This window comes from Coregonus lavaretus (genome assembly GCF_964263955.1).
Source record: "Coregonus lavaretus genome assembly, chromosome: 28".
NCBI lineage: Eukaryota > Metazoa > Chordata > Actinopteri > Salmoniformes > Salmonidae > Coregonus > Coregonus lavaretus.
Window position 1 is genome coordinate 39,182,136 of NC_140015.1, and position 24,943 is coordinate 39,207,078.

Sequence of the window (24,943 nt, forward strand, 5' to 3'; positions counted from 1 at the left end):
GATGACAGATGACTAGATAAGCGTGGAGGAACTGGAGTCCGTGGCACGCTAACCTTCATAAACAACCTATTTAACTACTGCTTTTGGTAACTGCTTGTAGGGTGTGTGTGTGTGTGTGTGTGATTACCTCTGTTTACTACACTTAAGGGGTATAGAATGATGTGTTCATAGAGAGCAACATGACAAGGCGGAGGACCTTTCCTGAGTCCCGACAGCATCCTGTTCAACTGTAAACATCTCACGTAGAGCTTTATCAGCCTATCAGGAAGATCTAACCTGTCACTGATCAGAACACGGTGACTACAGTTTAGTGCCAACTGCAGTTTATTCTCATCTTACTGCAGCTAATCTACTTCATCAGTGTAGATGGTAGATTTGGCCAGCGTCTACAGTTCATAGTGGCTTCCAGGTAACTCTCCAGGATCTCTCTCTCTCCCCTCTCTGTCAGCCAGGCTTGGAGACCCTCCGTCCTCCACCTCTCTGGTCTCCCACGCTGGACACCCTGGCCTGCTGCTGGAGCCCCTGGGTGATGTGGGTCTCCAGACACCCTGGCCTGCTGCTGGACACCCTGGCCTGCTGCTGGAGCCCCTGGGTGATGTGGGTCCCCAGACACCCTGGCCTGCTGCTGGAGCCCCTGGGTGATGTGGGTCTCCAGACACCCTGGCCTGCTGCTGGAGCCCCTGGGTGATGTGGGTCTCCAGACACCCTGGCCTGCTGCTGGAGCCCCTGGGTGATGTGGGTCCCCAGACACCCTGGCCTGCTGCTGGACACCCTGGCCTGCTGCTGGAGCCCCTGGGTGATGTGGGTCTCCAGACACCCTGGCCTGCTGCTGGACACCCTGGCCTGCTGCTGGAGCCCCTGGGTGATGTGGGTCCCCAGACACCCTGGCCTGCTGCTGGAGCCCCTGGGTGATGTGGGTCCCCAGCTCCAGTAGCAGGGTGGGTAACATGCTGTCCATTAAGGCCAGACCCTGAGCACCGAGCACCGCAGACCCCTACACAGAAGACAAAAGGGGTTGTCAGTGTTTCCCAAACTCTGTCCTGGGGACTTCAAGGGGTGCACGTTTTGGTTTGTGCCCTAGCACTACACAGCTGATTCAAATAATCAAAGTTTGATGATGAGTTGGTTATTTGAATCAGCTGTATAGTGGGGGGGGGGGGGGACCCTGTGTTACTTAGAGACTCAAACAGACATGGAGATACAACTACTGGGTCCCACTTTAAACAAACCACAAGTTATCATTCTTAATGAAGCCCTCAAACTCTTTGTGAATGCTCTATAAAGGCTTTATGAATTGTAGTTTGTTTAAAGTGGGACCAACTATTGTATACTTCCCAATAAACTGAAGAGAGACTTTTCTGAGCTCCATTAATAATATAATACAGTATATATATGACAGAACAGGGCAAACAGGTTACCATGGGTTACCTGTCATCCAGGATTAGAAGGCCTGTCTGTTGAAGGTCTGGGTTACCTGTCATCCAGGATTAGAAGGCCTGTCTGTTGAAGGTCTGGGTTACCTGTCATCCAGGATTAGAAGGCCTGTCTGTTGAAGGTCTGGGTTACCTGTCATCCAGGATTAGAAGGCCTGTCTGTTGAAGGTCTGGGTTACCTGTCATCCAGGATTAGAAGGCCTGTCTGTTGAAGGTCTGGGTTACCTGTCATCCAGGATTAGAAGGCCTGTCTGTTGAAGGTCTGGGTTACCTGTCATCCAGGATTAGAAGGCTTGTCTGTTGAAGATCGGGGTTACCTGTCATCCAGGATTAGAAGGCCTGTCTGTTGAAGGTCTGGGTTACCTGTCATCCAGGATTAGAAGGCCTGTCTGTTGAAGGTCTGGGTTACCTGTCATCCAGGATTAGAAGGCCTGTCTGTTGAAGGTAATGGGTTACCTGTCATCCAGGATTAGAAGGCCTGTCTGTTGAAGATCTTGTACTTCAGAAGATGAGCTGAGAATCTGGTGTAGATCTGCCCTGGGACTGAACAACTGACAATGCTGCCGCAGAATTACCATGAATCAGAAACATAAACCCAGATGTAGACAGAAAGAAAGTTGAATCAGAACAGCGGTGTGCAACATACTGAACACAACGTACGGTTAGAAAATGTTTTTATCCATTGATGATGGACCCTATTGACACAAACAATGAATCTAGAAACAATTGAAACATCCTCTTGTTATAGCATCTACTGTGTGTATATACTGTTTAGTATGTGTCAATGTTCTGGGTTAACCAAGATTACCTGGTGAGTGATGCCGTCAATGTTCTGGGTTAACCAAGATTACCTGGTGAGTGATGCCGTCAATGTTCTGGGTTAACCAAGATTGCCTGGTGAGTGATGCTGTCAATGTTCTGGGTTAACCAAGATTACCTGGTGAGTGATGCCGTCAATGTTCTGGGTTAACCAAGATTGCCTGGTGAGTGATGCCATCAATGTTCTGGGTTAACCAAGATTACCTGGTGAGTGATGCCGTCAATGTTCTGGGTTAACCAAGATTGCCTGGTGAGTGATGCCATCAATGTTCTGGGTTAACCAAGATTACCTGGTGAGTGATGCCATCAATGTTCTGGGTTAACCAAGATTACCTGGTGAGTGATGCCGTCAATGTTCTGGGTTAACCAAGATTACCTGGTGAGTGATGCCGTCAATGTTCTGGGTTAACCAAGATTACCTGGAGGGTGATGCCGTCAATGTTCTGGCTTAACCAAGATTACCTGGTGAGTGATGCCGTCAATGTTCTGGGTTAACCAAGATTACCTGGTGAGTGATGCCGTCAATGTTCTGGGTTAACCAAGATTACCTGGTGAGTGATGCCGTCAATGTTCTGGGTTAACCAAGATTACCTGGAGGGTGATGCCGTCAATGTTCTGGCTTAACCAAGATTACCTGGTGAGTGATGCCGTCAATGTTCTGGGTTAACCAAGATTACCTGGTGAGTGATGCCGTCAATGTTCTGGGTTAACCAAGATTACCTGGTGAGTGATGCCATCAATGTTCTGGGTTTACCAAGATTACCTGGTGAGTGATGCCGTCAATGTTCTGGGTTAACCAAGATTACCTGGTGAGTGATGCCGTCAATGTTCTGGGTTAACCAAGATTACCTGGAGGGTGATGCCGTCAATGTTCTGGCTTAAATTAACCAAGATTACCTGGTGAGTGATGCCGTCAATGTTCTGGGTTAACCAAGATTACCTGGTGAGTGATGCCGTCAATGTTCTGGGTTAACCAAGATTACCTGGTGAGTGATGCCATCAATGTTCTGGGTTTACCAAGATTACCTGGTGAGTGATGCCGTCAATGTTCTGGGTTAACCAAGATTACCTGGTGAGTGATGCCATCAATGTTCTGGGTTAACCAAGATTACCTGGTGAGTGATGCCGTCAATGTTCTGGCTTAACCAAGATTACCTGGTGAGTGATGCCGTCAATGTTCTGGGTTAACCAAGATTACCTGGTGAGTGATGCCGTCAATCAAATGCAGTCCCATGACCAACACTTCCTCCAATCTGCAATCAGAAGAATAAAGTTAACAAGTTGCTACAGTATATATGCCATGCTGTGAGTAAGGAAGCCTTGTCCAAGCCAGAATGGCCCATAGGGCAGGATTTCCTGTTTCTGTAGCGTGAGCGCTTGATGTACAAATACAACCCCTGAATAGAACCCCATGCTATGAGTGAGTCTGGAGTATTGTTGGAAGTATGCTATTAACGTGCAGCACCGTATGAACTCTGCAGGTGAACAGTATTATTGAAAGTAGACCATTAACGTGCAGCACCGTATGAACTCTGCAGGTGAACAGTATTATTGAAAGTAGACCATTAACGTGCAGCACCGTATGAACTCTGCAGGTGAACAGTATTATTGAAAGTAGACCATTAACGTGCAGCACCGTATGAACTCTGCAGGTGAACAGTATTATTGAAAGTAGACCATTAACGTGCAGCACCGTATGAACTCTGCAGGTGAACAGTATTATTGAAAGTAGACCATTAACGTGCAGCACCGTATGAACTCTGCAGGTGAACAGTATTATTGAAAGTAGACCATTAACGTGCAGCACCGTATGAACTCTGCAGGTGAACAGTATTATTGAAAGTAGACCATTAACGTGCAGCACCGTATGAACTCTGCAGGTGAACAGTATTATTGAAAGTAGACCATTAACGTGCAGCACCGTATGAACTCTGCAGGTGAACAGCATTATTGAAAGTAGACCATTAACGTGCAGCACCGTATGAACTCTGCAGGTGAACAGTATTATTGAAAGTAGACCATTAACGTGCAGCACCGTATGAACTCTGCAGGTGAACAGTATTATTGAAAGTAGACCATTAACGTGCAGCACCGTATGAACTCTGCAGGTGAACAGTCTGAAGCAGACAGTAGATCAGCTGACTCACCAGTCAACCAGTATGTTCATACCGTCTATTGGCTGATATGGGACTTACAGCGATATGAAACGGGATAGTTTGTTATTCCTTATCTCCTGGGACGAGAACCTTATCGCGATTACGTGGCACAACACCATTTTCTGATTGTACAGACGGACCACTTAGAAGTCAAATCAAAGGTGAAAATAGTTATTTTACCCACTCATAGAACATAGATTATTACCAAAACAGGAGTTTCATTCTGGAGTGGATTATCCCTTTAACGAGCAGCACGGTGTGAACTCTGCAGGTGAACAGCCTGAAGCGGAAAGTAGTGGGTGAGGGGTATCCTGCGTCGAGTACCGTGACCCCTCTGCTGCACCTCTCTCACCCAGACATCAGGCTCCAGAGTCTGGGTACGGGCCTCTCGACATACACCCCCCTCTCCATGGGGGACGAAGTGACCATGGGCTCCTGGCAGACAGAAGAGTCCCACTTCAAATAAACAACCACTTATAAAGGCTTTATAGAGCATTCATAAAGGTGTTATACAGCATTCATAAAGTTGTTATAGAGCATTCATAAAGGTCTTATAGAGCATTCATAAAGGTGTCATAAAGCATTCAAAATGGTGTTATAGAGCATTCATAAAGATGTTATAGAGCATTCATAAAGCATTCATAAAGCACTATTAACTCACCAGGGCCCACTCCAAGGTACTGACTGGCCTTCCAGTAGCTCATATTGTGTTGGCTGATGGCACCCTTCAAAACAAACATAAAATACACAAGGTATATTACAGATGTGTCCCAACTGTAGCAGGTAATATTAATATTCAATAGTTATGACAACCAATACAGCACAGAGAATAGCCTGGTGTTTCTACTGCAGGGGTTTGTACTAAAGGGGTTTCTACTGCAGGGGTTTGTACTAAAGGGGTTTCTCTTTATTTATTTATTTATTTATTCATTTAGCAGACACTCTTATCCAGAGCGACTTACAGTTAGTGCACACATTATTTTTCATACTGGCCCCCCGTGGGAATCGAACCCACAACCCTGGCGTTGCAAACACCATGCTCTACATCCCTGCTGGCCATTCCCTCCCCTTCCCTGGATGACGCTGGGCCAAATGTGCGCCACACCATGGGTCTCCCGGTCACGAGCATGGATTTGAACCAGGATCTCTAGTGGCACAGCTGGCACTGCGCCACTCGGGAGTTTCTACTGCAGGGGTTTGTACTAAAGGGGTTTCTACTGCAGGGGTTTGTACTAAAGGGGTTTCTACTGCAGGGGTTTGTACTAAAGGGGTTTCTACTGCAGGGGTTTGTACTAAAGGGGTTTCTACTGCAGGGTTTTGTACTAAAGGGTTTTCTACTGCAGGGTTTTCTGTTAAAGGTATTTCTACTATGGCACAGTAGTAGGACAGACACAAGGACTCACACACACACAGAGAGAGAGAGTAGAACTTACATTTCTTGCAAAGTTGGACACCTCATACTGCAGATAGCCTCTATTCTGAAGAATCCTCCTGGCAGATTCATACATGACAGCTGTGATGTCATCACTGGGCACGCTCAGTTGGCCTTTCTGAACCTGGCTGAAGAGCTGTGTGCCTGCAGTTGACATGTTTACATTGGAGTCATTTAGCAGCAGAAGCTCTTATCCAGAGTGACTTACAGTCAGTGCTTATATTCATGTGGATACCTATTAGCTGTTACAATCACAACAGCTACTAATTCAACTACGGTAAGTAAAAACAACCACATATCACAGTCACTGCAAGTAAAAACCTTCTTCAGAATATCTGCAGGTTCAGTCTGCTGGGGCGGCAGGTAGCTTAGTGGTTAAGAGCGTTGTGCCAGTAACCGAAAGGTCGCTGGTTCTAATCCCCAAGCCGACTAGGTGAAAAATCTGTCGATGTGCCCTTGAGCAAGGCACTTAACCCTAATTGCTCCTGTAAGTCGCTCTGGATAAGAGCGTCTGCTAAATGACTAAAATGTAAAATGTAGTGGTATAGTTCCTGCTACTTCCTCTCATGTATCCTCTCCTCCATCTCACCATCTCATGTTCTGATCTGTACATGTCAATTAAACTTCTAAATACTCACGCACAAAAAAAAACTATCAGTGTTTGTAAGAAAAGACATGCCTCTCTCCAGGGTCAGCTGGTACAGGGAGACGTGGTCGTCACACACCGACAGCAGCTCATCCAATTCCAACTCCCAGGATGCAACCCTCTGACCATGACGTCGACCGACACCCTACCCGGGCAGAGCCTCCGCTACGGTCTGTAAAGCATGCTGAGTGTAATGGCCTCTCCCCAGAACCTTCAGGTTGTCGTCCCGGAGAGACTGTTGGTTGAAAAGAAGCAGACATATGAGAGACATGTTAGAACAGCGTTTCCCAAAGCTCTCCTTCAGCTCCCCAGTTCCACATATGAAAAGGACACTTGGTTCTCAGAACAAAGCTAGTGATCAGTAACTGACTGTTCAGAACAAAGCTAGTGATCAGTGACTGACTGTGTTGCTTCATTCTAAAGGCTGCATCACACTCTTGTTCTCCTCCTCCTCTCTTCTCCTTCTCTCTCCTTCTCCTCTTTCCACCATTAACAATGTTTTCTATTCTTTCAGTTTCCGTAGCAGAAAAGGTTTTATGAGATAGGGTTGCTAGCCTCCGCCTGACCATTCCCATGATATACAGTAGCAGGATGTAATTCAACACTTCTGAGAATGCTTTCAGGGAATCTACTATGTGCAACTGATTGAATACCGGCCTTAATCGCACCTGCACTCCGATGGAAAAACGGTTGACGCCAGCATGGAGGAAGTTCTCCAACTTAGAGCTTCCTATGGGGGTGGGGTTGACCTCCAGAGTGACCTCCGCCTCCTCTGATAGGCCAGCGTGCCTGGCAACCATCTCCAGGACCGCAGCAATGGTGGAGGGGCGGGCCAGGCTGGGAGTCCCGCCTCCAAAAAACACAGAGGTGATACTGAAGACGAGAGAGAGAAGAGAGGGAGGGAGAGAGAGACATGGAGAGAGAGAGAGAGAGAGAGAGAGAGAGAGAGAGAGAGAGAGAGAGAGAGACAGGGAGGGAGAGAGAGAGAGAGAGAAGAGAGGGAGAGAGAGAGAGAGAAAGGGGAGAGAGAGGAGAGAGAGACAGGGAGGGAGGGAGAGAGAGACAGGGAGGGAGGGGGAGAGAGACTGGGAGGGAGGGGGAGAGAGACTGGGAGAGAGAGAGGAGAGAGAGAGAGAGAGAGAGAGAGAGAGACAGGGAGGGAGAGAGAGAGAGAGAGAGAAAGGGGAGAGAGAGGAGAGAGAGAGAGAGGCAATGTTAACACACGTTTCCCATGCCAATAAAGCCCTTAAATTGAAATTGAAATTGAATTGAGAGACAGGGAGGGAGGGAGAGAGAGACAGGGAGGGGGAGAGAGAGACAGGGAGGGAGGGGGAGAGAGACAGGGAGGGGGGAGAGAGACAGGGAGGGAGGGAGAGAGACAGGGAGGGAGGGGGAGAGACAGGGAGGGAGGGAGGGTGAGAGAGACAGGGAGGGAGGGTGAGAGAGAGAGAGAGAGAGAGAGAGAGAGAGAGAGAGAGAGAGAGAGAGAGAGAGAGAGAGAGAGAGAGAGAGAGGACAGGGAGAGAGAGAGGACAGAGAGAGAGAGAGAGCGAGAGAGAGATGTTAAAATAGAAGGAAGAAAAATGCTAAGACTCTTGACTTGGAGTTGAATTGCAGGAGGTGGAGGAGCAGCCTGAGTGAGTCTGAAATGGCACCCTTTTCCCTATATCGTCAGCCTCAGGCACTCTGGAAATAGTGCACTGTATAGGGAATAGAGTGCCATTTCAGATGCACCCTTGGAGACACTAAAGCTAAAGGCGATGGCACACAGAGGGTTGAATTTAGACGGTAAACCTACCGGGACACCTGGCTGAGCTTTAGTAAGGTCTCGGTCTCCCGCTGGAGACACTCCAACATGACGTCCTGGTTGTCAGAGCGAGGGATGTACTTGTTGAAGTTACAGTAGGAACATCTCTTCAGACAGTAGGGCCACTATGAACAGGAGAGGGTCAGGATCAGGGTTAGGGTCAGGGTTAGGGACAGGATCAGGGACAGGATCAGGGTTAGGATCAGGATCAGGATCAGGGTTAGGGACAGGATCAGGGTTAGGGTCAGGGACAGGGTTAGGGTCAGGGTCAGGGTTAGGATCAGGATCAGGGTTAGGGTTAGGGTTAGGGACAGGATCAGGGTCAGGGTCAGGGTTAGGGACAGGATCAGGGTTAGGATCAGGGTCAGGGTCAGGGTTAGGGACAGGATCAGGGTCAGGGTCAGGGACAGGATCAGGGTCAGGGTTAGGGACAGGGTCAGGGATAGGGTCAGGGTCAGGGTCAGGGTTAGGGTCAGGATCAGGGTTAGGGTCAGGGATAGGGTCAGGGGTTTGACTGAGTTTGACTGACAAAGTGTTGGTTGAAATCGGCTCTCATTCATTCATTGCCTTTTGAGAGAAGGATAGATACCAGAAAGAGAGATAGATGCTCATTGAGTAGTCTACCAATCCTCACGTGCACATAGAGTGAAGCCTCGGTTGAGAATGGTGGAGAGGAGAACCCGGCTAACTTGGAAACTGCACCACTCACTTCACTACTGAAACACCGACCCAAGCAGACCGTAGGCCTACTGTTAGAAATGCTTTCAGCATGCTTTCACTCAATATGTGAGCGAATGTCAGACAATCATTTCAAGTTGTTGCACTACAGCGTAATACAGTAGTACAGCGTAAATTGGTTGCCCTTGAACTGTAACACTAACCGGTTATTTTGGTAACACCATATCGATTTATTTATCCGTGTTTTACCGCGGCCATAATCATGACATGACACAATGTAGCTAAAACGTTACTGTCCATAGACCGTGTAGTAGCAGAAGCAATAGCATGCGATCAACTTACTACCGCAACACACATCTAGAAACAGGAAGACAACAAACCGATTTCCGTTATGTGTAATACCTACTACGACCAGACGGCGGTGCTGTTTTGTTTGATTTAAATTAGCCACTGAGCCGTACAGGCAGAATGATGGGTCAGCCTGCCGTTAGTGTAACTGTATATAGAGACACGTGACCACTGAGCGCCATAATACAGCAGACTAATCTCATCTCTAACCAAATGGTGGATCGGGAGATGTCAGATGTCTCCAGGCAATAGGTTTGAAATGTAAGCGAAATAGAGCTGTAGCAGAAGTTGTTACTATTGAGACGATGTGGACGTCTTCACATGGACCATGAAGTTTGGAATCAAAGAAGACAAGTGCTACATGGCAGTAGACAACCGGAAATGGAAACATCTGTTTCTATGGAAACAAATGGAAACATCTATTTCTATGGAAACAAATGGAAATATCTATTTCAATGGAAACAAATGGAAACATCTATTTCTATGGAAACAAAGGGAAACATCTGTTTCTATTTCACCTACTTTTAGAACACTAAAGGCACTGCTCCACATTGTGGATAGGATCAGATAGGTCTGTCTATCAAATCAAATCAAATCAAATTGTATTGGCCACATGCGCCGAATACAACAGGTGTAGACATTACAGTGAAATGTTTACTTACAGCCCTTAACCAACAATGCATTTATTTTTTAATAAAAAAGTAAAATAAAACAACAACAAAAAAGTGTTGAGAAGAAAAAGAGCAGAAGTCAAATAAAATAACAGTAGGGAGGCTATATATACAGGGGGGTACTGGTGCAGAGTCAATGTGCGGGGGCACCGGCTAGTTGAGATAGTTGAGGTAATAGAGATTGACCTATCATTTATTACCCTGTTGTTCTCACAGGATCAAACATAGCTCTGCATCCCAAAAGACACCCTATTCCCAATCAAGTGTACTACTTTTGATCAGGGCCCATTGGGTGCCATTTAGGTCAATGGACCCTGGTCAAAAGTAGTGCACTATATAGGGAATAGGGTGCTTTGTGGGACTTTGCAATGGGCTACAGCTACAGTACATAATGAGCTATTGATCTGTCGCTCCTGATGTACAACTGTCTGCTGTTCTGTTCACTGACCTGTTCTGTTGGTCTGGATAACCTGCCTAAATGACTACCGCCCCGTAGCACTCACATCAGTAGCCATGAAGTGGAAGGCTGGTCATGGCTCACATCGACACCATCATCCTGGAAACCTTAGACCCACTCCAATTTGCATACCGCCCCAACAGATCCACAGATGACGTAATCTTAATCGCACTCCACACTGCCCTTTTCCACCTGGACAAAAGGAACACCTATGTGAGAATGCTGTTCATTGACTACAGCTCAGTGTTCAACACCATAGCTCATCACTTAGCTAAGGACCCTGGGACTAAACACCTCCCTCTGCAACTGGATCCTGGACTTCCTGACGGGCCACCCCAGGTGGTGAGGGTAGGCAACAACACATCCTCAACACGGGGGCCCCTCAGGGGTGCGTGCTTAGTCCCCTCCTATACTCCCTGTTCACCCACGACTGCGTGGCCAAGCATGACTCCAACACCATCATTAAGTTTGCTGACAACACGACGTTGGTAGGCCTGATCCCCGACAATGATGAGACAGCCTATAGGGAGGAGGTCAGATACCTGGCAGTGTGGTGCCAGGACAACAACCTCTCCCTCAATGTGAGCTAGACAAAGGAAATGATCGTGGACTACAGGAAAAGGAGGGCCGAACACGCCCCCATTCACATCGACGGGGCTGTAGTGGAGCGGGTCAAGAGTTTCAAGTTCCTTGGTGTCCACATCACCAACAAACTATCATGGTCCAAACACAATAATGAAAGTTGTGAAAAGGGCACGACAAAGCCTATTCCCCCTCAGGAGACTGAAAAGATTTGTCATGGGTCCCCAGATCCTCAAAAAGTTCTACAGCTGCACCATTGAGAGCATCCTGACTGGTTGCATCACCGCCTGGTATGGCAACTGCTCGGCATCTGACCGTAAGGCGCTACAGAGGGTAGTGCGTACAGCCCAGTACATCACTGGGACCAAGCTTCCTGTCATCCAGGAAGACCCAAAAAATTGTCAAAGACTCCAGTCACCCAAGTCATAGACTGTTCTCTCTGCTACCGCACGGCAAGTGGTACCGGAGCGCCAAGTCTAGGTCCAAAAGGCTCCTTAACCGCTTCGACCCCCAAGACAGAAGACTGCTGAACAATTAATAAAATGGCCACCCGGACTATTTGCATTGACCCCCCCCGTTCAACTGAATGACCTCTAGAGGAGTTTAATGATCTAAGCTTGCATTACTTGCTCTTTGGGAGTTTAGGCTGGGTATCTGTATGACAACTGCTGATGTAAAAAGGCTATATAAAATACATTTCATTGATTGATTGAGCACTACATTTACATTTTAGTAGACGCTCTTATCCAGAGCGACTTACAGTTAGTGCATACATTATTATTTTTCATACCCCCTGTGGGAATCGAACCCACAACCCTGGCGTTGCAAACGCCATGTTCTATCAACTGAGCTACATCCCCTGCCGGCCATTCCCTCCCCTACCCTGGACCAATTGGGCGCCGCCCCATGGGGTTTCCCGGTCACGGCCGGCTACGACAGAGCCTGGATTCGAACCAGGATCTCTAGTGGCACAGCTAGCACTGCGATGCAGTGCCTTAGACCACTGCGCCACTCGGGAGACTATGTTCTTATAAGCCCAGTCATTGTACAACAATAAAAAATAAAAATAAAAACGTTTTAATGGCCCAGCTTTATATTGATTAACATATATTCATCCATTTACCTTGCAATTGGAGGCAGTATGCATTTTTTTGAAAACATAAAACTTCATTGTTTGAAACCTGGATGTTTTACTTCATACTATGAGGCGTGTCTTACCTTGCTTCAAAGTAGCCTATAGCCAAAATCCAACCATAGAAACGTGGAGGCAATTATTTTATAAAGACTTCCTCATTTGGCATTGAAAACAGCATTCCTCTCCTGTTCTATTGGTTTTCAAATCAACTTTTTGTTTCGTTGTCCAGAAGCCAAAGGCACAATCATAATCGTATTAGCAACCCCATCCTAGTTGCTGCATCTTTACATTCCCCCTCTTTCTAAGATTCTAACAAGAGATGTTTATCTCTGTCACATTTGGAACCGCTCGCATCAGGCGCGCTGTTTAGAACAGTGTTTTCCCACGAATTGCATTTTGGTAAATGTCTGAAATTATGTTTAACAGGGGCTATTTCTTTACAGTGGTTGTATGTTCAATAACACTGTAGCCTTTCAGCTGTGAGACGATTGGCTTGCGCTGTTGCCCTTGTCAATTAAGCTCTAAAAATGAACAAACGTGACCGTTTGTTAACCGGTTAATGAGGGTCAATTAGTCGGCAGCAAAATTGACCGAAATTTGCATCCCTAGTTAAAGGTCAGGAGTTAGAGTTAGTGATTAGAGGTCAGGGGTTAAAGGTTACCTCTAGTATGACGACGTCATCATCATCATCATCATCCGGCTGGTCAGGCACCAGGACAGGGTCAGAGGTTAGAGTTAGGGGTTAAAGGTTACCGCTAATATGCTGACGTCATCATCGTCCGGCCGGTCAGGCACCAGAGGTTAGAGTTAGTGTTAGGGGTTAAAGGTTACCGCTAGTATGACGACGTCATCATCATCATCATCATCCGGCTGGTCAGGCACCAGGACAGGGTCAGAGGTTAGAGTTAGGGGTTAAAGGTTACCGCTAATATGCTGACGTCATCATCGTCCGGCCGGTCAGGCACCAGGGGTTAGTGTTAGGGGTTAGAGGTTAAAGGTTACCGCTAGTATGCTGACGTCATCATCGTCCGGCCGGTCAGGCACCAGGGGTTAGTGTTAGGGGTTAGAGGTTAAAGGGTACTACATAGATTTGTAAGCAAAGTCACACTACGTAAAGGGTGATCAAACCATACCACTACTATGTAAAGGGTCATAAAATCATACTACATAAAGAGTGATAAAATCATACTACATAAAGAGTGATCAAATCATTCTACTACTACTACTGTACGTGAAGAGTGATAAACGCTTACATCAGGTGTGCCGAATTAATGTTTGCTTTAAAGTAGGACAATTACATATAACATTTCATAAGCCAGACATAATCAGGCCATCATTCTCCATTACCCTATTTATTTGTTTGACTCTACCATCGTTTTATCGGTTGATATGGCAACATGCATATGTGTCACAGGTGAATTCAGTCATGCGAACCAAACGCTCTCCTGACATAACATTGACCTCTGACTGAATCACACTCTGGCACTATGGTGGATGCTCTGTGGAAACACTACTTATACCTGTCCAGACCCTACAGATCTGCAATCAGAGGGTTAGGGTCAGGGTTAGGGAAAGGGAGCATTTTGGGAATAGCTTGATTGGTTTGCATGACTGAATTCACCTGTGACATGTTGTCATATCCAATATTAACAGCAGTCCTGTTTGAACGTCATGTCCCTCCCTGTACATCACTCTGGCATTCATCTCTGCACAGCAGGAGACTGCTTATCAGTTTGGACATAAATAGTCTTACATGACGAAGAGATAGCGCTACATGAATCAGAATACAGAATGTTCATGCATTTGTTGTACGACTCAGTGACAGTTCCATATATATATCTATTTACTGTAGACTCAGTGACAGTGCCATACATATTTACAGTAGACTCAGTGGCAGTGCCATATATATTTACAGTAGACTCAGTGACAGTGCCATATATATTTACTGTAGACTCAGTGGCAGTGCCATATATATTTACTGTAGACTCAGTGGCAGTGCCATACATATTTACAGTAGACTCAGTGGCAGTGCCATATATATTTACAGTAGACTCAGTGACAGTGCCATATATATTTACTGTAGACTCAGTGACAGTGCCATATATATTTACTGTAGACTCAGTGACAGTGCCATATATATTTACTGTAGACTCAGTGGCAGTGCCATATATATTTCCAAATCAAATCAAATCAAATGTATTGGTCACATACACATGGTTAGCAGATGTTATTGTGAGTGTAGCGAAATGCTTGTGCTTCTAGTTCCGACAGTGCAGCAATATCTAGCAAGTAATATCTAACAGTTCTACAACAAAAACCTAATACACACAAATCTAAGTAAAGGAATGGAATAAGAATATATAAATATATGGATGAGCAATGTCATTGTCAGAGCGGCATAGTCTAAGATGCAATAGATAGTATAGAATACAGTATATACATATGAGATGGGTAATGCAAGATATGTAAACATTAAAGTGGCATTATTAAAGTGACTAGTGTTCCATTTATTAAAGTGGCCAGTGATTTTCAAGTCTGTATGTAGGCAGCAGCCTCTCTGTGCTAGTGATGGCTATTTAACAGTCTGATGGCCTTGAGATAGAAGCTGTTTTTCAGTCTCTCGGTCCCAGCTTTGATGCACCTGTACTGACCTCGCCTCCTGGATGATAGCGGGGTGAACAGGCAGTGGCTCGGGTGGTAGTTGTCCTTGATTATCTTTTTGGCCTTCCTGTGACATCGGGTGCTGTAGGTGTCCTGGAGGGCAGGTAGTTTGCCCCCGGTGATGCGTTGTTCAGACCGCACCACCCTCTGGAGAGCCCTGCGGTTGTGGGCGGTGCAGTTTCCGTACCAGGCGGTGATACAGCCCAACAGGATGCTCTCAATTGTACATCTGTAAAAGTTTTTGAGGGTTTTAGGTGACAGGCCACATTTCTTCAGCCTCCTGAGGTTAAAGAGACACTGTTGCGCCACACTGTCTGCGTGGGTGGACCATTTTAGTTTGTCAGTGATATGTACGCCGAGGAACTTAAAACTTTCCACCTTCTCCACTGCGGTCCCGTCGATGAGGAAAGGGGGGTGCACCCTCTGCTGTTTCCTGAAGTCCATGATCATCTCCTTTGTTTTGTTGATGTTGAGTGAGAGGTTATTTTCCTGGCACCACACTCCCAGAGCCCTCACCTCCTCCCTGTAGGATGTCTCATCGTTGTTGGTAAAAAAAAAATATTTTATTTTTTTCACCTTTATTTAACCAGGTAAGCCAGTTGAGAACAGGTTCTCATTTACAACTGCGACCTGGCCAAGATAAAGCAAAGTAGTGCAATAAAAACAACACAGAGTTACATATGGGGTAAAAAAACATAAAGTCAGAAATACAACAGAAAAATATATATACAGTGTGTGCAAATGTAGCAAGTTATGGAGGTAAGGCAATAAATAGGCTATAGTGCAGAATAATTACAATAGTATTAACACTGGAATGCTAGATGTGCAAGAGATTATGTGCAAATAGAGATACTGGGGTGCAAAATAGCAAAATAAATAACAATATAGGGATGAGGTAGTTGGGTGGGCTAATTTCAGATGGGCTGTGTACAGGTGCAGTGATCGGTAAGGTGCTCTGACAACTGATGCTTAAAGTTATTGAGGGAGATAAGAGTCTCCAGCTTCAGAGATTTTTGCAATTCGTTCCAGTCATTGGCAGCAGAGAACTGGAAGGAATGGCGGCCAAAGGAGGTGTTGGCTTTGGGAATGACCAGTGAGATATACCTGCTGGAGCGCAGACTACGGGTAGGTGCTGCTATGGTGACCAATGAGCTAAGATAAGGCGGGGATTTGCCTAGCAGTGATTTATAGATGGCCTGGAGCCAGTGGGTTTGACGACGAACATGTAGTGAGGACCAGCCAACAAGAGCGTACAGGTCACAGTGGTGGGTAGTGTATGGGGCTTTGGAGACAAAACGGATGGCACTGTGATAGACTACATCCAATTTGCTGAGTAGAGTGTTGGAGGCTATTTTGTAAATTACATCGCCGAAGTCAAGGATCAGTAGGATAGTCAGTTTTACAAGGGCATGTTTGGCAGCATGAGTGAAGGAGGCTTTATTGCGAAATAGGAAGCCGATTCTAGATTTAACTTTGGATTGGAGATTCTTTATGTGAGTCTGGAAGTTGAGTTTACAGTCTAACCAGACACCTAGGTATTTGTAGTTGTCCACATACTCTAGGTCAGACCCGTCGAGAGTGGTGATTCTAGTCGGGTGGGCGGGTGCCAGCAGCGTTCGATTGAAAAGCATGCATTTAGTTTTACTAGTGTTTAAGAGCAGTTGGAGGCTACTGAAGGATTGTTGTATGGCATTGAAGCTCGTTTGGAGGTTTGTTAACACAGTGTCCAATGAAGGGCCAGATGTATACAAAATGGTGTCGTCTGCATAGAGGTGGATCTGAGAGTCACCAGCAGCAAGAGCGACATCATTGATATACACGGAGAAAAGTGTCGGCCCAAGAATTGAACCCTGTGGCACCCCCATAGAGACTGCCATAGGTCCAGACAACTCAAGCCTACTATTGTTGTGTCGTCTGCAAACTTGATGATTGAGTTTTACAGTATATTTACTGTAGACTCAGTGACAGTGCCATATATATTTACTGTAGACTCAGTGGCAGTGGCATATATATTTACTGTCTTCAAACAAATGAACAAACATTCTGATTCAGAACAATGTGTGTTGACAAATCTGAGTTCATTGGCTGAGTCATTATCTATCCACTGTTACATTGACATGAAGAGACATGCATGTTTTCTACTGTTTTCACTCACTGGGTAATACATGACGTAGGGTTTCATTTAAACTGAGATTCAGCGATATGACACGTTCTCTTCTCTCTCCTGCAGCAACGTGACAGCTGATGCTGACTTCTGCGGCAGCCTCTCAGTTCATACGCTACGTGTCCCAAATGGCACCCTATTCCCTATATAGTGCACTACTTTTGACTAGAGACCTATGGGCCCTGGTCAAAAAAGGTTAACTATAAAGGGAATAGTGCACTACTTTTCACACACTCTTCTAAAGGTTCCTTAGTGCTGAGTCTACCTTTCAATTTGACAGTAAGGCCAAGTAAAAAAGGGACAAGTAAATATCTGCTGCAGTGTGTGTGTGTGTGTGTGTGTGTGTGTGTGTGTGTGTGTGTATGTGTGTGTGTGTGTGACAGTACGGTTCTTATTTTAGCAGGCTCCTGACCTAAGGGCATTTTCCACCTAATATGAAATTGGCTGAGGACGATCAATGAGGACAGAGGGAGAGAAGCTAGGGAAAGAGAAAAAGAGATAGAGGGAGAGAAAGGAGGGGTGATAGAGAGAGAGAGAGAGAGAGAGAGAGAGAGAGAGAGAGAGAGAGAGAGAGAGAGAGAGAGAGAGAGAGAGAGAGAGAGAGAGAGAGAGAGAGAGAGAGAGAGAGAGATAGAGAGACATAGATGAGAGTGAGAGAGAGAGAGAGAGAGAGAGAGAGAGAGAGAGAGAGAGAGAGAGATGAGAGTGAGAGTGAGAGAGAGAGAGAGATATATAGATGAGAGTGAGAGATAAAGAGAGAGAGAGAGAAATGTGATTGAGAGAGATGCGAGTGAGAGAGAGAGAGAGAGAGAGAGAGAGAGAGAGAGAGAGAGAGAGAGAGAGAGAGAGAGAGAGAGAGAGAGAGAGAGAGAGAGAGAGAGAGAGAGAGAGAGAGAGAAGAGAGAGAGATGAGAGAAGGGAGGGAGGGGTACTGTACAGTACAGTATCAGTGGGTTCTGCAGCCAGAGATCCAGTAGTCATCGTGGAAGGCTGGACACCAGAGCCCTGCTAGAGAGGATTTGTGCAGGAGTGTAGGAGTTTAGCTGTGTAGCCGTGAAGGAGTGCAGGAGGGAGTGCATCTCTGCAGAGCTACAACCTGGCCTGTGGAAGAGCTGTACTGGAGTGTTTCTCTGTCTGTACCATTAACAGCCTGGGAGAGATGGACAGTCACAACCACAGCCACAGGAGGCAGGAGGGTGAGTTTGGAACGGAATAATGTATGTATCCTTTTGACTGTCATATTGTAGGCAGTTAATCCAAGGGTGACTTTTCAATGGAATGTATGTATGAACCCTTTTTACTGTGACGCTAGCGTCCTGTCCAGGGGGTGTCCAGGGGGTGTCCAGGGGGTGTCCAGGGGTCCATCAAGCTGCCTCACGTTACAGAAACAGGAGATCCTGCCTGCCCTGTAGGCTGTTCTGGCTTGGACAAGGCTTCCTTAATTGACCGTAATGCTGCTGTGAGCCGTAAGCATGTTAACGTGTATAAAAGGTCCATCTTTGACCTAAACACTAACCCTATACTTTTGTGTTGTTGGAAACCCATATGGATTGGTTTCCATTTTGGTCCCTGGCTGCATCCCAAATGGCACCCTATTCCCTATATCAAATCATATCAAATCAAATCACATTTTATTTGTCACATACACGTGTTTAGCAGATGTTATAGCGGGTGTAGCGAAATGCTTGTGCTTCTAGCTCCGACAGTGCTGTAATATCTAACAAGTAATATCTAACAATTTCACAACATATACCCAATACACACACAAAACTAGTAAGTAATGGAATTTAAGAAAAATTGTCCATATATGGACAGGCAATGACAGAGCGGCATGGACTAAGATACAGTAGAATATTATAGAATAGAATGCAGTATATACAGTGGGGGAAAAAAGTATTTAGTCAGCCACCAATTGTGCAAGTTCTCCCACTTAAAAAGATGAGAGAGGCCTGTCATTTCCATCATAGGTACACGTCAACTATGACAGACAAATTGAGGGAAAAAAATCCAGAAAATCACATTGTAGGATTTTTAATGAATTTATTTGCAAATTATGGTGGAAAATAAGTATTTGGTCACCTACAAACAAGCAAGATTTCTGGCTCTCACAGACCTGTAATTTCTTCTTTAAGAGGCTCCTCTGTCCTCCACTCGTTACCTGTATTAATGGCACCTGTTTGAACTTGTTATCAGTATAAAAGACACCTGTCCACAACCTCAAACAGTCACACTCCAAACTCCACTATGGCCAAGACCAAAGAGCTGTCAAAGGACACCAGAAACAAAATTGTAGACCTGCACCAGGCTGGGAAGACTGAATCTGCAATAGGTAAGCAGCTTGGTTTGAAGAAATCAACTGTGGGAGCAATTATTAGGAAATGGAAGACATGCAAGACCACTGATAATCTCCCTCGATCTGGGGCTCCACGCAAGATCTCACCCCGTGGGGTCAAAATGATCACAAGAACGGTGAGCAAAAATCCCAGAACCACACGGGGGGACCTAGTGAATGACCTGCAGAGAGCTGGGACCAAAGTAACAAAGCCTACCATCAGTAACACACTACGCCGCCAGGGACTCAAATCCTGCAGTGCCAGACGTGTCCCCCTGCTTAAGCCAGTACATGTCCAGGCCCGTCTGAAGTTTGCTAGAGTGCATTTGGATGATCCAGAAGAGGATTGGGAGAATGGCATATGGTCAGATGAAACCAAAATATAACTTTTTGGTAAAAACTCAACTTGTCGTGTTTGGAGGACAAAGAATGCTGAGTTGCATCCAAAGAACACCATACCTACTGTGAAGCATGGGGGTGGAAACATCATGCGTTGGGGCTGTTTTTCTGCAAAGGGACCAGGACGACTGATCCGTGTAAAGGAAAGAATGAATGGGGCCATGTATCGTGAGATTTTGAGTGAAAACCTCCTTCCATCAGCAAGGGCATTGAAGATGAAACGTGACTGGGTCTTTCAGCATGACAATGATCCCAAACACACCGCCCGGGCAACGAAGGAGTGGCTTCGTAAGAAGCATTTCAAGGTCCTGGAGTGGCCTAGCCAGTCTCCAGATCTCAACACCATAGAAAATCTTTGGAGGGAGTTGAAAGTCCGTGTTGCCCAGCGACAGCCCCAAAACATCACTGCTCTAGAGGAGATCTGCATGGAGGAATGGGCCAAAATACCAGCAACAGTGTGTGAAAACCTTGTGAAGACTTACAGAAAACGTTTGACCTGTGTCATTGCCAACAAAGGGTATATAACAAAATATTGAGAAACTTTTGTTATTGACCAAATACTTATTTTCCACCATAATTTGCAATTATTTTTATTTTTAAATTCATAAAACATCCTACAATGTGATTTTCTGGATTTGTATTTCTCATTTTGTCTGTCATAGTTGACGTGTATGTCACGATCGTTAACGGAAGATACGGACCAAGGCGTAGCGTGATAAGCGTACATTTTATTAAGTACTTAACACGACACAAAACAACAAACAAACGATACGTGAAACCTTTACGGAACAAGATCCCACACAGACTGGTGCCAAAAGGCTGCCTAAGTATGGTCCCCAATCAGAGACAACGAGCTACAGCTGCCTCTGATTGGGAACCACCCTGGCCAACATAGATCTAAACGATCTAGAAACTAAACATAGAAATAAACACAACACGAAATATACACACCCTGACTCAACAAATAACCGTCCCCTGAGTCAGGGCGTGACAGTACCCCCCCCCCCCCCCAAAGGTGCGGACTCCGACCGCGCCACATAAACCTAATAGGGTAGGGGCCGGGTGGGCATTCCGCCTCGGAGGCGGATCCGGCTCCGGGTGTAACCACCACTTACTCTCCACCTCCCCGTTGCGCCCCTGGTCTGGTCTGGAACCGCTGACTGGAGCTGGATCAGGCACCGGTGGAGCGGACTGCTCTGGCTCCGGAGTGGAGCCGCTGACCGGGGCTGGACTGACCCCGGTGGAGTGGATTGCTCTGGCTCCGGAGTGGAGCAGCTGACCGGTGCCGGACCAGGCACCGGTGGAACAGACACGGGCCGTGCCGGACTGGACACACGCACCACTGGCTTGGTGCGGGGAGCAGGAACGTACCGGACCTGGCTGATGACGCGCACTCCTGGCTTGGTGCGGGGAGCAGGAACGGGCCGGACCGGGCTGACGACGCGCACCACTGGCTTGGTGCGGGGAGCAGGAACGGGCCGGACTGGGCTGACGACGCGCACCACTGGCTTGGTGCGGGGAGCAGGAACGGGCCGGACTGGGCTGACGACGCGCACCCCTGGCTTGGTGCGGGGAGCAGGAACGGGCCGGACTGGGCTGACGACGCGCACCACTGGCTTGGTGCGGGGAGCAGGAACGGGCCGGACTGGGCTGACGACGCGCACCACTGGCTTGGTGCGGGGAGCAGGAACGGGCCGGACTGGGCTGACGACGCGCACCACTGGCTTGGTGCGGGGAGCAGGAACGGGCCGGACTGGGCTGAGAACACCCACCACTGGCTTAGTGCGGGAATCAGGAACGGGCCGGACCGGACTGGCAACACGCACCACTTGATTAGTGCGAGGAGCGGGACTGGGTTCCTTCATTAACACCCGCTCCTTCTGCTGCCTAACCAGCTCCTCTCGCCGTGCCTCTACACTTTCCTTCTGCTCCCTCTGCACCAATGACCCCCTTAATCTGGCGGCCTCCTCTGCTAAACGGCTGAACCGCTCTATCGCGGCCTCCTGCTGCCTCGTCGTCCACGGCTTGAGCCCCCCCCTAAAAAAAAATTGGGCTTGTCTCTCCCCCGTGATCATGGCCTCCATCCCTCTTGCCAGACTCTCGCTCATCACGCTGCTTGATCCAGGATTGGTGGGATCTTCTGTCACGATCGTTCATTAACGAGAAGGACCAAGGCGCAGCGTGATAAGCGTACATTTTATTAAGTACTTAACACGACACAAAACAACAAACAAACGATACGTGAAGTCCTAGGTTACACAAAACAAACCTTTACGGAACAAGATCCCACACAGACTGGTGCCAAAAGGCTGCCTAAGTATGGTCCCCAATCAGAGACAACGAGCTACAGCTGCCTCTGATTGGGAACCACCCTGGCCAACATAGATCTAAATGATCTAGAAACTAAACATAGAAATAAACACAACACGAAATATACACACCCTGACTCAACAAATAACCGTCCCCTGAGTCAGGGCGTGACAGTGTACCTATGATGAAAATTACAGGCCTCTCTCATCTTTTTAAGTGGGAGAACTTGCACAATTGGTGGCTGACTAAATACTTGTTTTCCCCACTGTACAAATGAGATGAGTAGAATGGTCTTTTTAACTGTTAAACAGGGTCGGTGTCAATTAGAATAGTCTTTTTAGCTTTTAAACAGGGTCAATTCAAATGGAAGGCAGTCAATTCAGGAGGTGATTTGAATTTAAAATAAATACATTTTAACTTTTTAAATAAATAGCTTCTACTTGTCAGTTTATTGATGAGTCATTGAAAATAAATGCCCTTTATTATTGGATTGTGATGTCAGTTTACTTCCTGAATTGACTGCCTTCAATTAGAATTGACAGCAACCCTGTTGTTAATGATATAATGGTCTTTATCCAATGAAAAGTGAAAACATATTTCTTGACTTTTTTGTTTCTCATTAAAGAGACCTCAACATAGCTGTGATTGTGAAAATATTTGATGAAAGGTGAAAGCGTATTTTGTTGGTCTTTGTTGTCCCGGCAATAGGCACTGATATTTGATCTGATTTACCTTTCCATAGCTGTTGATGATCAAATGATTAGCCTGATGAAAGGTGAACACATGATCTTCTCCGGACACTGATATGTAGTTCGACTGATCTTTAACTGACCTTAGTAAACCTTTCTATAGCTGTTAACCATCAAAAGTTATTTGTTGTCCCGGCAGCTCAGTCCACTGATATGGAGTTGCGGATCCTGGTGGTGGGGTCCAGTGGCCCGTCTCAGTTCTCCCTGACCAACTCTATCCTGGGGCGGGAGGAGTTCTCCAAGGACGTCACCAGCATCGTCCAGAGCAGGAAGAACCTGGGGGACCTGGCCGGGACGCGTGTCGCTGTGGTCAACGGACCCAACCTCTACGGGAAGCACCTGTCCCGCACTAAGATGAAGACAGAGATGAAGAGGTGGCAAAGATAACATTGTGCTGTAATTTGATGCGACAACACAACACAAGACAATACAATACAAGACAATACAACACTATACAATCCAACAAAATACAACACAATACAACACAATACAACACAATACAACACAATACAACACAACACAATACAACACAACACAAGACAACACAAGACAACACAACACAACACAAGACAATACAACACAAGACAATACAACACTATACAATCCAACAAAATACAACACAATACAACACAACACTACACAATACAACACAACACTAGACAATACAACACAAGACAATACAAGACAAACAGCTTTTTCTTTCTTGATTGTAGTCACTGTATTGTCTCCCCGCAGGTGCAATTGTAAACGTTTAGGCTACACTTTTTCTGTAAAGTGTTTTGCAGCATTTTCATGTGATATAACACTGTAAATAAAATTTGATTTGATTTAGGTGCAAATGTCTGTCAGCCCCCGGCCCTCACGCCCTGCTCATGGCCTTTGACCTGGAGCAGATCTGCCCCAACGACGTCAAGACGCCCAAGCTGATGGTGAAGCGTTTCGGTGAAGATGCCCTTTCCCACACCATGGTCCTCCTGGCCTACGAGGGGGACGTAGATATTCTGGCACTGGAGAACCGGGTCAGCACTGACTGGCACATCCGGGCGCTCATCGAGCAGTGTGGTGGGCGCTACCACGTCTTCAACAAGAACTGGAGGGACCGTTCTCGAGACAAGGAGCTCCTCCAGAAGATTGAACGGATGCTGGCGACCTTGGGCGGGCAGCACTACACCAGCCGCTCCTACGGGCAGGCGGAGGAGAGCGTGAGGAAGGAAGAGAGGAAGCTGCTGAAGAAGAGGGCGGCGGAGACGGAGGAGGCGTGGAGGGAGCTGGAGCAGCAGTACCGGGGGGAGGCGCTGCGCTGGCAGATGGACGCCTACAACAGCAGCGTGGGAGCAGAGATCAGGGCTAAAGCCGAGATGGACAACGGATGGTTGAGGACATCGCTCGCCGTAGGGGCGGGGTTAGGGCTGGCAGCGGGGGCCGCCATGGGGATGGCGATGGGGGCGGTGGCGGGTGCGATGGGGATGACGATGGGAGGTGCTCTCGGAGGGCTGATGGGTGGGTCGGCGGGTGGGACGGCCCAGGTAGCGATAGAACACCTGGAGGATAGAGTGGGACCACACGCTACTAACTTCAACACCGTGTTCATCAACCGCTTCTTCAGGCCACCTCGTTCATGACATGGAGGACGTGTTTGTGACTGGAACAGTGAAACCAGAGGGTTAGGTACTGAGTGCTGATTGGTGGAATGGCTGTGTCTCAAATTGCACCCTATTATCTATGTAGTACACTACTTTTAACCATGACCCATAGAGCATGGTCAAAAGTAGTGCACTATAAGATGACCATTTGGGACACAGAAAATGTCTGTCCTGTTGGCACTGTTGTGCCATTTGTACAAATGGATTGAGGAACCACTTCACTTCTTCCAGACTCCTGTCTATGCTTTTATCCTTTTAGCTTTGTATTAGGCTTCACATCACGGTACTGTATCTTTACTGTATATTAAACAGATAGTCGCTGCCACTAATAGTCATATTGAATAACTAGAACTGTCTGTGATTGTGTGATAGATAGTGTCCCTCTATCCGGCTCAACTATAAACCACTGCTACAAACATGCTGCATTCATGACGGAAACTCGGAACCCAGGAGTGAAAATGAACGGAAGTTATTCGCGTAGAGCTTCCTATTAGTTAACTCTGATACTTTCCAAGTGTGAA

At 46.8% G+C, this 24,943-nt stretch overlaps 1 protein-coding gene and 1 pseudogene across 2 annotated transcripts; one reads left to right on the plus strand and one right to left on the minus strand.

Annotated features, from left to right (window-relative positions):
- Positions 1–349: 349 nt before the first annotated feature.
- Positions 350–13,794, minus strand: LOC311103267 (radical S-adenosyl methionine domain-containing protein 1, mitochondrial-like; annotated as a pseudogene). Its single transcript, XR_014615813.1, has 12 exons — positions 13,786–13,794; positions 12,996–13,034; positions 12,826–12,864; positions 8,928–9,065; positions 8,285–8,418; positions 7,155–7,359; positions 6,520–6,721; positions 5,842–5,984; positions 5,070–5,133; positions 4,664–4,843; positions 4,174–4,183; positions 350–994 (listed from the first exon to the last, which is right to left on the minus strand). The product of XR_014615813.1 is annotated as a radical S-adenosyl methionine domain-containing protein 1, mitochondrial-like (transcript).
- Positions 13,795–22,932: 9,138 nt separating this feature from the next.
- LOC311103268 (GTPase IMAP family member 9-like) lies at positions 22,933–24,401 on the plus strand (the record flags this gene model as incomplete). The annotated part of the gene is made up of 2 exons (XM_084144801.1): positions 22,933–23,153; positions 23,612–24,401. 2 exons carry the CDS (start codon positions 22,933–22,935, stop codon positions 24,399–24,401), a joined length of 1,011 nt encoding a protein of 336 aa, XP_084000927.1.
- Positions 24,402–24,943: the final 542 nt, after the last annotated feature.